This window comes from Pundamilia nyererei, unplaced genomic scaffold, assembly GCF_000239375.1.
Source record: "Pundamilia nyererei isolate P.nyererei 1_Seehausen unplaced genomic scaffold, PunNye1.0 scaffold00030, whole genome shotgun sequence".
Lineage (NCBI taxonomy): Eukaryota > Metazoa > Chordata > Actinopteri > Cichliformes > Cichlidae > Pundamilia > Pundamilia nyererei.
Genome location: NW_005187431.1, coordinates 3949565 through 3963966, shown reverse-complemented (window position 1 = coordinate 3963966; position 14402 = coordinate 3949565). Strand labels below are relative to the sequence as shown.

At 43.3% G+C, this 14402-nt stretch overlaps 1 protein-coding gene across 2 annotated transcripts in view; it reads right to left on the bottom strand.

The window, feature by feature from the left end:
* Window positions 1-3476: 3476 nt before the first annotated feature.
* The window catches only part of heyl (hes related family bHLH transcription factor with YRPW motif like), a 16849-nt gene continuing 5923 nt past the window's right edge, over window positions 3477-14402 (bottom strand). Inside the window, exons 1-5 of one of the 2 annotated variants that reach the window (XM_005728865.1) lie at window positions 7290-7803; window positions 5115-5181; window positions 4942-5025; window positions 4742-4823; window positions 3477-4569 (exon numbers count right to left, since the gene is read on the bottom strand). In XM_005728865.1, the coding sequence (XP_005728922.1) occupies window positions 3887-4569; window positions 4742-4823; window positions 4942-5025; window positions 5115-5181; window positions 7290-7369 (996 nt within the window). In that variant the 5' untranslated portion in view covers window positions 7370-7803 and the 3' untranslated portion in view covers window positions 3477-3886. Of the gene's footprint in view, window positions 4570-4741; window positions 4824-4941; window positions 5026-5114; window positions 5182-7289; window positions 7804-14402 lie in introns of those variants that run through there. The other variant, XM_005728866.1, reaches the window with a different exon arrangement.

Below are 14402 nucleotides of genomic sequence, written 5' to 3'. Positions count from 1 at the left end.
GTTCTGTGTTTAGGGCGAATTTGCTGGAATCTCTGCTCCTGGGAGGATTATGGTTTTGCATTAACACACATGTACATGCTCCAGCCCCAACAAGCTCCCAAAACTTCTGCCCGGGTAATTAGTTGCCACACAAGACACAATAAAAGGGGTTCTTACAGCAGTTTAATGACATACAGAGAACATTCAGAAAGGAGAAAAAAGCAAAAACATACTATGGAAAATATGTACAGGGCATTTGGCAGTGGCTCTGGCTACAAAAGAAACGAGAAAACAAAGGAGAAACAAAGCAAATTAATGCCAAGCCCAGACCACCAAATCATAATGGGATATCTCTACACATGTGAGGACATGGCAGTCTCTAGCCACATGATCTCTAACACCAACAGCTACATAAACATATACACCGGCCTCTTTAAAATATTGCCTGATAATTGCAGAGCAAGCCCACCTCCAGCTTAAATAAACATGACACAAACCATAGACCAAGATGGCAAAATTTGTAAAGAATAACCACTCCTCTTTGCAATGCTTCCACCTTGTGGCGGATGTTTGTAACCTCAAGTGAATACTTTACGCCATGGATGAAGAAAGAACATGTTTACTGGCATCCTAACATCTCAAGAGAAAATTTGCAGTCCAGACGGGACTCAGCGTTAACAGTGTTAACAGTCAAATACTCCCAGATACACACATTTCTCTCTGTTCTAGTAAATGTACCCGTCTTGTTTTAAATTTACAGCACTATGTTCATATAAAATCAGCTAAAATTGTGGTTTTAAAGTTCATGCAACAAATATAATGTCCACTATCCTGAACAAACAGTGACGTGAACAGAGAATATACGTGCAAGGTGGCAATTCTGGATGAACATTGTTTTAATGAATTTTAACTGTTTACAAATGTTTGTTGTTATATGTTTATAAATGATCAATTTTTGCATTGTGCAGTTTATTTGTTTTATTACGTTTTGGTAGAAGGAAATGAATCTTTGTCCCTACATGTTCTTCCTTTGCTTTGGCACCTTTGTAGTTTTGACAGCAGAGGTCACTAAATTAACTGCATAAACCACTGGTGCTCATACTGTGTTCAGTATAGACTTTGGACATTTACTTGCCAGTGGATGTGCTAATCACTTTAATTTTCAGTGATCTTTTTAACGTTAGATTTATATGCTAGCACTACCATTATCTAATAAGTAAACCCTATTGGGTAATAGTGTTATACAACGTCAGGGGATCCGAATGCTTCTTTAAACCTTTAAAACATGGGCCTGAGAACAGTACGGTGGTGCAGTGGTTTGAGGGTTAGGGTTAGCCTGGAAAAAGACTGTATAGTAAGGATGGACATGGCTATTACATTATCAGCTGGTTTGTAGTCGGTCCGCTTGTCAGTTTGATTTTCCTTCAAAAAATTTCATTTTCTGTTCATTAGATAAATTTAAAGTTGAGTTTTTGGGGCCTTTTGTTTATAGTATTTGTCCGTCATTAGCTGACAGGCAGTTATTCACCCCAGATAAATTAGATGTGGGGTGAGACAGGAGGAATTTATCACTTGGAGTTCATGATAATCAGATTTATTTGATTTCAATGAGTGCAACAGCTGCCCCACAAAATCCTTAAGAAGTAACAATGGGCTGGGGTCGCCTAAGCTAATGTTAGCCACATATATTTAGTTATATATATATAAAATTATATAAAAATTTAAAAAATCAATAGTGATGCATGCATGTCATCTGCAGGCTGGCCATTAGAAAGATTGGCTTTTACTCCCCTGTCTATGGCACAGACAAACAAAAAATGAACCATGTTCCTATTCTTGGAAAATTATATCTATAGACATGTAATTAAAAAAAAATCAGCTGTGATGCATTGATGTGGCTGAGTTTACTTTGTTCTCTCTCCGATTTGTTTCGGCCATCCTTCCTGCTTGCTGAACCCTCCTCTTTTCTTCACTGAGTTTGCACCGTGTCCTGTTGCCCTACATGCACACTCACATACACACAGCATTTCCCTCCTTCTTTCTCCAAAGTTTCCTTCCCTCCTTCCTTGCACATCCCTCCACCCTCACTCTCTCCCCTCCCCCGTGGGAAACCCAGCACAGTGTGACTGTGGTTGTCCTTCCTGGAAGCTGTGGTGGTGACTCTGGCTCCTCCACGCAGGGGCTAGAATAGTGCCAGCCAGCCTATGTGTGTCTGTGTTGTGTGTTGTCTGTATGCCTGAGTGCGTATCTGTGTGTGTATATGTGTATGTGTGTGCGTACACCCTCCACAAACATTCCACCACCACACTGTCCGTCGGTCCGACCGCCGGCCGGCATCGCACGAGAGCCACGCCGTCACCGCGGTTCAGTCCTGACGCCAGCCCTGAATACTCACATTACACAAACACATACACACACACGACCATGCACACTGCATAAACAAAACACTCAACAAAGCACACACACACACACACACACACAAAGAAGAAAGCGCAAGAGACTGGCTCGAGCCCACAAAAGCACACTCACTCAAATAAACAATATGCACTTTGCGGAACACACACATTTTTGGACCACAGACCACAGACATTGCATCCTGAAGTAGATCAAAGCGTTCCCCAGCAGTAAACACACACAAGGCTCTTCTCTGCCCTCTCATCCCCGCAGAGCAGTTTTGGTGAAGCATGGCACAATTATGCTGATGTTTTTGAGAAACAAGCTTGTTGCAAGTGTCATTCATCAGCTTTCGGGTGCTTCTCGTGCACCCCGTACACGCTGGCCCACTCTCTGTGATTCACACTGCTTCTTTTCCTGTCCTTTTAAACCCTCGCAGTCCCCGTAACCCTGTCTCCTGCCTCCCTCCCACCCTGTTATTGAACGTCTACACCAAATCAGTCACTCAACCACAGCCCTTCAGATCTTTTCCTTTTGTTTTCCCCTCTCTCAGTCTGTCTCTCCTCTCTCTCCATCCCTCCCTTTTCGCCCTCGTCTTTTCTGTCTCTCCATTGTTGAGGAGACAGTGGTGCAGACAAACAGGGAGAGAAGATATCCGCTGGTGTACCGCAAGATTGGAGAGAAAGAATGGCAGAGAGACAGCAGAGGAGAGGAAGATACATAGACTGATACGAGGGTAAAGTTAATTACAGGGGACCGCCAATTAGAGGGCAAAGTGATGGGCCTGTTTGCCTCGCCGCGGCATCCCAAAAACATCACCATCTCCCACCATGTTTATCCTCTGCAGCCACAAGACCACAGCTCCCATCAGCCGTCACTGGAAACAGCTCAGATACCAAGTGGGTTATGGCTGGGGAACATGCAGGCAGTGTTTGCAGGCATAGTTAATATACGGATAAACGCCTAACATGCAGTCTTTTTTCTTTTCTTTTTTTAAACCATTCCTTTCCCATTTGTATTGATAGCAGATGGCATATCTGCAGTTACATGTTTGCATTTACTGATATAATCGGAGAAAAACACAGAAAACTTGAGCAAAGAGATAAAGGCACTTGGTCTTTATAGAAATTTTGTCAAACATTCAGAAAGCATGATCAAAAGTATAAATGTTTTGGAAAAACAGAAACATCACAGTTCTGGGATCAGTAAAATCTCAACCGCACTCTCTGTTGAGTGTTTTACTGTGATTATGGCTCTGGTGGACACTCTTCTTTGTGTGTATTTGTCAAGCAAAAATCAACAATACGACTTTATTCAGAGCTACTCATTCACATTCCCTCTTTGTTCCGTAACATATGATTGTGATCGTCTGAAACTTTACCCATCACCGGATATGGCTTTTTAGAAGCAGAAACAATCATCAAAGGTTGAATACTTCTTTCTCCAAAGGAACCAATATTTGCTACATAGAGCACATGGGAGGTCCATGTCCGCTCAAATAAAGAGCTGACCCTCAAAAAGCACCGATCTCAGTCCCCCATCCTTGGGCCGCCTTGGCTGATCCGCTCAAGCCCCTGCGCTGGACTGTGGGAGACCCCATAGGTGCAAAGGGCCTGAAAGAGACTTGTGGAGGGGCGGAGGATGAGGAAGTGGAAGAGGAGGAGGTTGAAGGAGAGGAAGAGGAAGGGGTTGAGAGAGGTAGAGGTGAGGCCCTGCTGGAGCTGTGAGGAGACGGCTGTGGCGGTCTGGAGGGGGCTAGGACTGGAGACGCTGCGAGGGAGGGCACCCTGTGGACGGTGGCAAGAGCTGTAGGTGCAAGGAGCTGTGGTGCACCCTGCTGGCACCCGGCCAGGGGGGTGAGGCGTAGGGAGGCGGGCGATGGGTAGCTCCCTAGCAGGGCCAGATCCCTTCGCCCACTGGGGAAAGGAGGGGAGGAGGAGGCTGGGGAGTTAGGGGAGATTTGAGGGAAGGATGCCCATGGCCAAGGAGCGAAGGGCAGGGCGGAAGCTGGGGGTGACTGCAGGAGAAGAGGGTCTAGCTCACTCGCGCAGTGAGAGAGGTGGGAGACCAGACGAGCTCCTATAGGGTCTGGGGAGTCCCCGTCAAGTGAGCTGAGGTACCGTACCACCTCTCCAACGCATTCCCTGAAGCCCAGGGTCCTGTAGTCGACTGCCAGAGCCCTCGCATCAAAGTATCCTGAGGTGGAAAAACAGTTCAGTTTAGTCTTTGCCGAATAAATGCAGGGGGAGGCAGTAAAAATCTCTTTTCTAAAGAGGAGGATAATAAATAATTATGAATCACTGCTTTATGTGGAACGGCTGTTTGGGAGAATCCGAATAGGGCAGCAAGCAAGAGTCCAAATTGTCACCTTTTCCTCCCATGGCATGCAGCAGTTTGAGGTGGTCCACTGTCATCTGTAGAATCTCTGCTTTCTCTAACTTTGATGAACCCTGCAGTGAAAATTAGCAACATTCTGATCAGTGGCACGATGACAGAAAGCTGCTTAGTCTTTTAGTTTTATTGTCTAACTATGACAAAAAATATCATCATCTCAAATTCATTCCTTACCTGTTTTTCAAAAGCGCTGGGCACCAGTCTACGGAGCTCTGACAAGCTGTGGTTGATGCGGTCTCTGCGCCTCTTCTCTATGATCTGCATAAGAAAAAAAAAGCAAACTGAGTTGCAGACTTAACTGAAAAAGAGACAGAACCGACTAACATCCAATGACCTAATCCACTCACCCCTCTTCTCTTCTTTCGAGCCAGAATCTGCGAGGCGCTGCCTGGAGACATGGACCCAGTGACTGGGCTGTACCGCGAAGATAGTGTTGAAGCAAGAGAGCGAGATGAGTAAGAAGGGACACAGAGGGAGAAAGAAAAAAAAATCATTTGATTTTCCTGCATATTGTTATTATTACCCTCCTTAATATGACACAGAGGCAGGATGGCACACCAACTCCCTTCAATCTAATTTGTTTTTTGGGCACAGAAAAGAAGAGCAGTGCCCGGGAGAGGAGGGAAGATGAGATTGTTTTCACTTTAATGCATTTCTGGACATTAGTCTCAGTGAAATGACATGCTGTTCTCCTTTCCGTCTGAGCAAAAGCACTTTTAGAAAAGATGATTATATAGCCTCGAGGCGATGCTTGCGCTCACATGGGGCTCCAGCACGCTGCAATGGGAGCATGAGCTCCTCCGAGTACAGTCATCCAATATGGATTGTGTTTGTTTGTGAACTCTCATCTTACAGGCCTGAAAGAGACTCCGAGCCTCACAGTTCCCTCCAAACTGCCCCGCTAGAGACTTATTTCTATTAGATTTTAACATGAGGGCTGCCAGTTTAGCTGTGTGTTTTTGTTTAGGTTAATCTTTGATGGGGTTGACTTGAAAAAGCAGCGCTGTCTTCTGTTTGCATGTCACATGGCAATTTAATTTATCTAAACCGTCTTTAGCGTTACTGGCTCGCTCAGCGCCTGTGATGTAAGCAGCACTGCTGGGAATGAGTTTTTGTATACTGTTACAAATACACTTTAATGACTGGCGCTTTGAATCCAAATGTCTTTTAATGCTAAGTCAAGGAATTTGACAAATTTATCTAAGAAGCAAAACGCTTTAATGACTTTAAAATAGAGTGTGCAGCGTTCAGAGTAATTTTACTGTTTATCGGGCATTTTCCACAACAATGGAACAAGTTACATGCAGTGGACTGCACTTAATCACCTTGGCACTGCAGGCCGCGTTTGCATTCAAAGGTTAGAAGATTTTTTTCCTCTTCCAGAAGTATTTTAGCGTTTAACCAGCCGTTTTAACTGTGTAGTTCACATTTTTTATCGGATTTTTCCAGTGCAAAAGCAAGATTTCAGTGTTGGGATTATAACTTTATAATAAAAGCTGAGAAAAACTCATTTGTTTGTGAAAAAGCAGTTTTTCTATGCCTGAAAATGCAGTCTTGGAAATGCAGCAAAAATGTGTGTCTGACATAGACGAGGAGATCTTTCATGAAGTTGCTAATTAAATAACACACTGTTTGCATGGAATAATAACACTAAACTCATGTGGGAAAATGCACTTTTTTCTTATTTAATGTGACGTAAAATATTAAAACTATTTTAGAGTTGTTTATTAAAACCAACTCACGAGCTTTCACTTGTGTTTCTCATGTGAAGAAATTTTCTACATCAACTGCAGACATTTCATTTTAAGACATAATACTATAATCACTCATTGTGGTTCAAATCAATAGATTTTTTATAAATATACATACATATATAAATGAATATTCCTGAGTGAATGACTTCCTGCTCATGTTTTCATCTCCTGTGTTGACACTTCAGCGTTGACAGGCCTTTTTTGTTTTACATGGATGGTCATGCACGCAGCTTTTTCGACTAACCCCTACACTTACATGTGCAACAACCGCTGTAAAGCTTCTGTTTTACACAGAAAGTGAACACTGTATATCTTACCTATCTATCTAACATAAATCTATAATAAATCTGCTTTTCTGAACAAGAGAAATTTGCTGATTTGAGCCTCAAACTTCGTTGACACGTCAGTTTTTACACTGACATCACTGACGTGGTTTTTAAATTTGCTTAAAGATTTATAATATGCAAATTAAACCGTGTCAAGACTTAAAAAATAAATAAAAATAAAAAACTTTGTACCTGAATGCAGGAATCTTTAAATAATAAGAAGTTCTATTTTGCTGTAATTGCTTTATAAACACAACCTTGTGGGACCTCAAACTTTTCCCACAGTCTTTTAAACTCGTTACTGCGCAGCAGACTGGAAAACATGCTCGGGGCAAATTTGCCTTTAACTTTGCTAAATACAGCCGTGCGCCATGTAATTTTCTTTTCAAACATGACTGGAGGGACCGTGTTACAATCTCAGGTGTGACTGAAGGAGGCTCACCAGTAGCTATCTTCTTGGCCCACGTCAATGAACTCGTCGGTGTCCGAGTCCGGAGAGCTGTAATCGTGAGGTCTCTTCATTTCTCTGCCCCTTCCTCACTGGCTGGAGCGATGACGACTGATGACAGAAGGTCGAGGAGACTGACAGGTCTGGCTGGATGATCTCGTTGGTTCCTGCCTCTGCCTCTTTAGGAAGTCTCCCTCTGGATGAAGCACTCACCCTGCGTGCCCGTCACTCTCTGCTTCTCTTGCACGGTTACTTATAAGAGCTCTGTTGTCCTTAGTTACTTCTTGTCACTCGTGTTTGTTGTTTTCGCTGTCGTCGGTTCTTCATGCGTCTTCTTTTTTTCTCTCTCTCTCTGTGAGTCAGTGGTGCCACTTGATCAACCCCCAAGGGCCCATGACAACTAAGAAAATTCACAAGCTGCTTTAGTCTTGTACTCTATCACTGGCATCCAATCATAGTCTCTCTCTCTCTTTCACTGTTATTTCTCTCTTGGCTCGCTCGCTCTGTCACAGCCACCCAATGACAAAACAGGACTTTGGCAGTTTGGGCAGGGTTGCCAGTTTTGGCTCCCCCGCCTCCTTTCCGTGTCCCTCCTCTCTCCCTTTAATCTGCCCTTCTCTGGCTTTTCACCCTCCTTCCCTCTCTCCCGCACCCCCCTCGGCCTCATCTTTCCACCCCTTTGCTCAATCATCCTCTGTCAATTAGCCTCCAATTTCATCCTGCTTTCCTTCCTTCCTTCCTTCTGTCCTGCTTTCTTTCTCATTCTGCTCCTTTAATTATGCTGTTCCATAGAACAATGGCAACAGGAGGGAGAGCGAGGTGAGGAGTGTGGGAATTATGAACTGTGAAAGCACTCCATCATACAGAGGCGATGCACAACATCTGATACTTGCACAGTCTCACGAGTCACTTTTGACTCGAGTTCTTGAGCAATTTTGTGTTGTGAGAGAGAAACGGCACAGAGTGAAAACACGCCTGCAGAGATGAAACGCAGCCAGCGCCGACCTTTGAGCTCCATAAATGATACAAATAGAAAAGTTTTATACTTGTATAGAAAGATTTTATGGGAATAATTAAGCAGTTTAACTAACAGTGTTGGCTGTTTTTTGCTCTTGTTTTAAAAGGTGACATCTAAAGTACCTAAATCATTACAAGAGTATACTACAGGGATTTACAAGCAATGCCAATAATTTATGTTCACCTTTGAAAATAACACTTTTATCAAGCATCAATCTCCAGTGCGACAAATAATGTCAACAAAGTTTTAGAAAACTTTAAAAGAAAGCATATCACTGTGTAGAAGAGATGGACATATTGCTTTGTGGTTGTTTTATGGAGCCATAACTGACCACACAGCTCAGCTATCAGTTAACACTCATAGTTGACGTTTATGAAAAATTGCTATGAAACGATAAAAATAGGCAATAGTAGGCTACAGAAAGGATCTGGTGGGAAAGGGTTTTGGTAACAAGCTGTAAATTTCAGAGAGTGAGTGAGTGATTTTTTTTTCAATTTGGAAATCCACCATAGACTGTATAAAAAGATAGATATAACCACTGTGATATCAGCTATCAGTTAGTGTCCCATTAGCTGAGTTTTTTTTAGTATTGCCATCCTGTTACTAGGTGGATCTGACTGTGAAATCAACGGTCAGAGTACCATCTTCCTTTTTTTACTCTAATGAAGACAGTAATGTATGCCAAAAACAATGTTTCCTTCACTGACTTGAAACTAGCAATGGACCCCAAAAATTACCAGGAAACTGTTATTGAGTAACTGGAAGTCTTTTTAAAGAGTTGCCCCTGCTGGCCATTAAAGAGACTGCAGAACCCAGAGGCTATGCCCATCATTTATATACAGTATATGTAAACTATACATATAGATGTGTGGGTCTAAAAACATGCCATCTTGCCAAATGATGCTGCTAGCGCTATCTGAGGACTCAGCATTCCACTTTCTCATCTAAATATGATTGGTTCTGGCAACAGTCGAACAGCATAAACAGGCTTTAAAACAGTTATCCAGAAATATTGGGATATGTAACCATTTATATATTTAAATATCCAACTAATTATACATCTATCTTTTATATGCATTCTATGTCAAGATGTAGATTTGTCACTATCTTTTTGAAATTACAGCTTCAAGTATTTCAAGATAAGAAGTGAGGCACAGATAAACCCAGCTTATTCAAATCGTTTTTATTCAGCCTGTGTGTGCAGAGATGAGGGCAGGTACTGAAGGGTCAAGGAGAGAAGTCACCCCACTGAGTGTCTGAACATCTGGGCTCTTCACTGGACAAGATAGTACTCTCTATACACTCACACACACAGAGCTCACTCGCGGCACTTGTTTCCTCTGCCACCGTGGGAAGATTGCTGGTGCAGATTGCCATGGAAACATGAGACCCAGGCGCCGGTTGTTAGGAGCGATGCCTAAGTGACCCAGCAGTGTGTGCATATGTGTATGTGAAAGACTGAGAGAGGCCAAGTGGCATGCCCTCTTGCACACAATGCCCAGCTGAGGGTGTCTCTTCCTGCCTGGCAGACTGGAAGGGTGTGTTAGTTTAAACATAGGCTGCGACAATGAATGAGTGCGAGGTCTTTGTGTATACTAGTTGGGCAAGTGAAGTCGTTTTTAAAACTTTAATTTGGTCATCTTTTAAATGGATTTCCAGTAGTCTTTATGTTCTTTTCAGCTTCATCTTGCTCAGCGTGACGACAATTGAGCCTTTCCTACAATCATTTTTGTCATGTCGCATGTGTAAAGTAGTGGAATAACTTAAAACATGTGCAAGTGAGTGTGTTTGCAATAGCCAAGTGTGAGTAATCAGTGTGACCATCACCAGGGGGCTCGCAGTGTGGTGGATATGAGTCAGGACTAACAGAGTGGAGAAATCCCTTTTCTCTCCCAGCAAACAACCCCCACTACCCAGTTCACATATCCTTTCATTACTAATCATTCTCTAATTCAGATCTGGATTTCGTTTCAGCATCAGAAAACTGGGGGGAAAGAAAGATGAAAAGACATCTATGAAGTCAGCCTTCAGTGTTCCGTATTGCTATTTTTATCACCCACTCTTTACTTCTCTTCAAAGGTTTACTTTCCCATTTGTATCGCACGTCTCTTTAAAAACAAGAGAGAGAGATCGCTCTGGTTTGCCGGCCACACCGCCCAGCTGTTCCGAGATGAGGCAAGTTACAAGAAAAGAAAAAAAAGGGAAAAGAAATGGAAAGTAATTAAGGAGATAAATGATTAAATAGATATATTAATTATGAAAATGGTTTCATGGTGGGGGCATGTGGGAAGGAACGGTAAAGCCAACATAAGAGGGAGACGAGAGCTGGCACTGGATGGTTGGATGGAATTCTGGGAGATTTCTGGCGATCTTGGTCGGCCACTTCAAGTACTCTCCCTCCCATCCCACCAAACCACAACAAGGCAAAGTCCCTTATTGAAATTAACAAGCTCATACTTTTACAATTTGCATACACACGCACATATGCGCAACTCAAATATGAACATGAGGACACGCACGCACATACGCGCGGGAGGCCACGCACTGATTCATACAAGCTAGCGCACACACGAAACTCCCTGACACGAATGTGGACAGCACATACCCACAATTTATAAGGCACAAACACTCAGCTGCAATTATTCTTTCTGATGCATGACTGCTGCTATTGTTTGAAACTCTGTGAGATGGAACAAGCTCAGCGGGGTATTGTGTTTGTGACTTTTTTTCTCCGCATTTTTCAGTGAAACTAAATAACTGATCACTGATACGTCTCACTGCATGGTTTGCTTTCATTAACAGTACACCAACAATTTTTTTTTGTCAAAATGTAATGTACATGCACCAGTTTAAAAACAAAAAAAGGGAGCTAAACCTGCTGAAAAAAGAGACATGAAAGTAAAATCCTATGTATCATAAATCTGAAGGAGGGTCTTTTTAATGCATTTTTTAAATTTCTAATAAAAGTGAATATTTGGAAACGATGCAGATTTTCTAGAAAATTTGATTAACTGTATGGAAATCAAAAGAGTGCTGTGTTAGTATGTTAAAATATTAATAATAAAATGTAAATCTTGCAAATAGAACAAGCTAAAAAAACGACACCTTCACATTCACAATATAATAATAATATAACATCTTATTCACAGAAAGAAGAAAATAAACAACAAGAAAACAAATATGTTTCCAAATATGTTATTTAAATTGAAGGTGGTCCTTAAAATGATAATATACCATCAAACCATCAAGCAAGTTAAATATTTATTTACTGTCTTGAAGCCCCGTAGTGAGTCTGTGAAAGGCCAAATGTGGTCAAAGGGGCCCTGCATGGTGCCCTGCTGCATGCAAGCGCTATTGACACATGCCCTCAAAATCAGTTGATTCCGTATTGGTATGAGGCCTTTATAATAGTCCGACTGTGGCTGGCTGCTCTGTCGCAGGGATCAGGAATGGATTGGCATGGGAACTGGCATCAGACTGGCTTGGCACTCTCTGGGCCGGACCCATGAGGGATTTATCTGCCTTTCAGACACAGAAGGAATGCTGGGACCTGATGCACTTGCTGTCTGGCTGTCTTCACAATTCACTCCAAATAACCTGAATATATGAGGCATTCCTGGGAACGCCAGGTTTGTGCCCACAGGGTGTCTCCAAAGAAACCCATTGTGTTTTTATGATCTGATTGAGCTAAGATGAGCTGTGAATAAACTACCAAAGGAACGCAGCAAGACGCAGCCAGAGCGAATGACTGAAATAGTAGCTGCCGTGATTTAAGGTGTCAGTAGGGCAAAATGGCTGCGGCTACGGGTCGTGCCGTCTATCGGAGAGCGAGAGACACAGAGAGAGAACAGGGAGAGGGCGCGAGAGTCCTCCCTCCTCATCTGGCTCCCCCTTTGCAAAGATAAATAAAGAGGCTAAAAGCCGAAGAGAAGAAGCAGAAAGGAGCTTTTGTGGCTTCCGAGTGGGGTCCCTTTCATGACGGTTCCCACAGCACTGGGCCTGTGATGACATTCACCATGTTTCACACACACAGGCACACACACACGCTGATGGGCCCTGTGACTGCGGTGACTTTCGCTGGTGCCGGGCCCCAGACGGGACGGCGAGGGCCCCGAGAGCCACAGGCAGCCATTGTGCTGTCGCCGCGGAAACCAGCCTCTTTATGTCAGACATGTTTTTCTGTTTGTTTTCTTTTTTATGTCTTTAATGTGGGCAAGGGGAATGTTTCCCCTCTCATCTACCACCCTCCACCCCCCCCCATCCCTCCACACTGCACTGTGTTGCACCACCCCCTACCCCCACCAACCATACCCATCTTCCTTCCCCTCCCACCAATTCATCCACATTTGTTTCTCCTCTTCGCCTCCTCTTCTCCCTTATGTTGTCCCCACCCCACCCACTCTGTTTCCCCCTGGAGATCGTCATTTGTAAAGCTCTTTGCTTAGACAGCCCATATCTTTGTCGTGGTGTTGCGGCCTCCCTCTCACTCAACTCCTTTTTATCTGTGCTTCGTGAGGGTTTGGCACAAGCTGGCACTTTTTCTTCCTCCTGCACTGAAAAAAAAGAAGAAGAAGAAGAAGAAAAAATGTGCACAACTCTAAAACAAGAAAACCTATCCCCAAAACAATCTCGCCTTTCCCACGCTAAGCCAATTTTCTTCATAAGATTAAACAAGCTCACCAATAACGACGTGAAAGAAAATTGAAGGCGGGGGGTTGGGGGGGTTGAGAGAATCTGGCTATGATTACAGTCTGACAGAGGATGCCCCAAAGTCATCCAGTGAGGAAAAACAAACCTGAAAAAGCTCGACTGTTACTATTTTTAAGCACGTGAAGAATGCTGCTCGGTGCCATGACTCAAAGGCACGTTGGCCCTCGTCCGTAATCAGTTCACTCTGACTGCTCTCCTCTGCCACATCACACACAGGACACAATCTTTAACGAGCCACAGAGAAAGGAGGAGAAGAGAGAAAAAACGGAGTGTGGGGGGGGAGTGAAAAATGAAAGAGTTCGAGGCTAATCCGCAGTGCCCCTCAGCCATGCATGTGACTGTGCCTGATTTTGATGAGTGTATGTGTGGAGAGGGGGGTGTTTAGGACTCAGCTAATATTAGCCACTGTAAAACAAGTTTGACTAAATCTGCGTAGGTTCTCAGTCATGTCCAGGTCATGGTAATCTAAGGAGCTTAGAAAGAACAGCAACTGGACTTCTTTAAGTTTCTTGGAGATGTTTCAAACTTTTATCCAAGAAGCTTCTTCAGTTCAGTTCAGTTTTACTGACTTTTGACTTGGAAGCTGCCCATCGTTTAGATTTATGGAGGAGATTGATTGAATTTACATATATGTATATTAATCCAAGCTGTGCTTTGCACTCAGAGATGAAAATAAAACTGGATTCTCAGACAAAGCCAGGCCACGCTTTTCCCCGTCCCTGTTAGACACCCCTGTGCTGCTGCTCTTTGACAGCCTCTCACTTTCCCAAATCCCTCGTTTAACTTTACACCTCAGATTACAGCCTTATCTGGGGGGCGACCTGCCGACACCTTGTTCCGATGGCAGCTCAGGAGAGCGAGCGTAAACCCCTGAAAACCCAGCATAAGAACTCGCCGCCACCACACTGCTGGGTCATTTTTAGACGGGGATTATGGTGAGTGTGCGCGAAAGGAAGAGAAGACGCTGATGGAGGAAGGATGTGGGCAATAACAGCCATCATTCTCATCCCCTTGAGGGAGTTGGTTTTATTGGTGTCAGTACAGTAGTGTTTTGTTTTTTGTTTTTTGAGAAAACTGAAATACAGGATACACTGAAGTGGGTTTGATTGAGCACTTTTTTTCCCAGATGCCAAATCATCATTCCATAAAACTAATAAATTAGACAAAAATAATCTCACTTTAAAAAATAAACACAAGTAAAACTGTTGTGACCGCCTGACCTTTCTGGCAGCTCAAGCACCACTTATAGACATGTTTCAAATTCATCTATTACAAACGGGCATTTTTTAAACACATTTTTTCTCCTTTGTACAAATTTTTCACGTGTCTCTTAAAAATAGAATCACAGTGTGTGTGTGTGTGTGTGTGTGTGTGTGTGT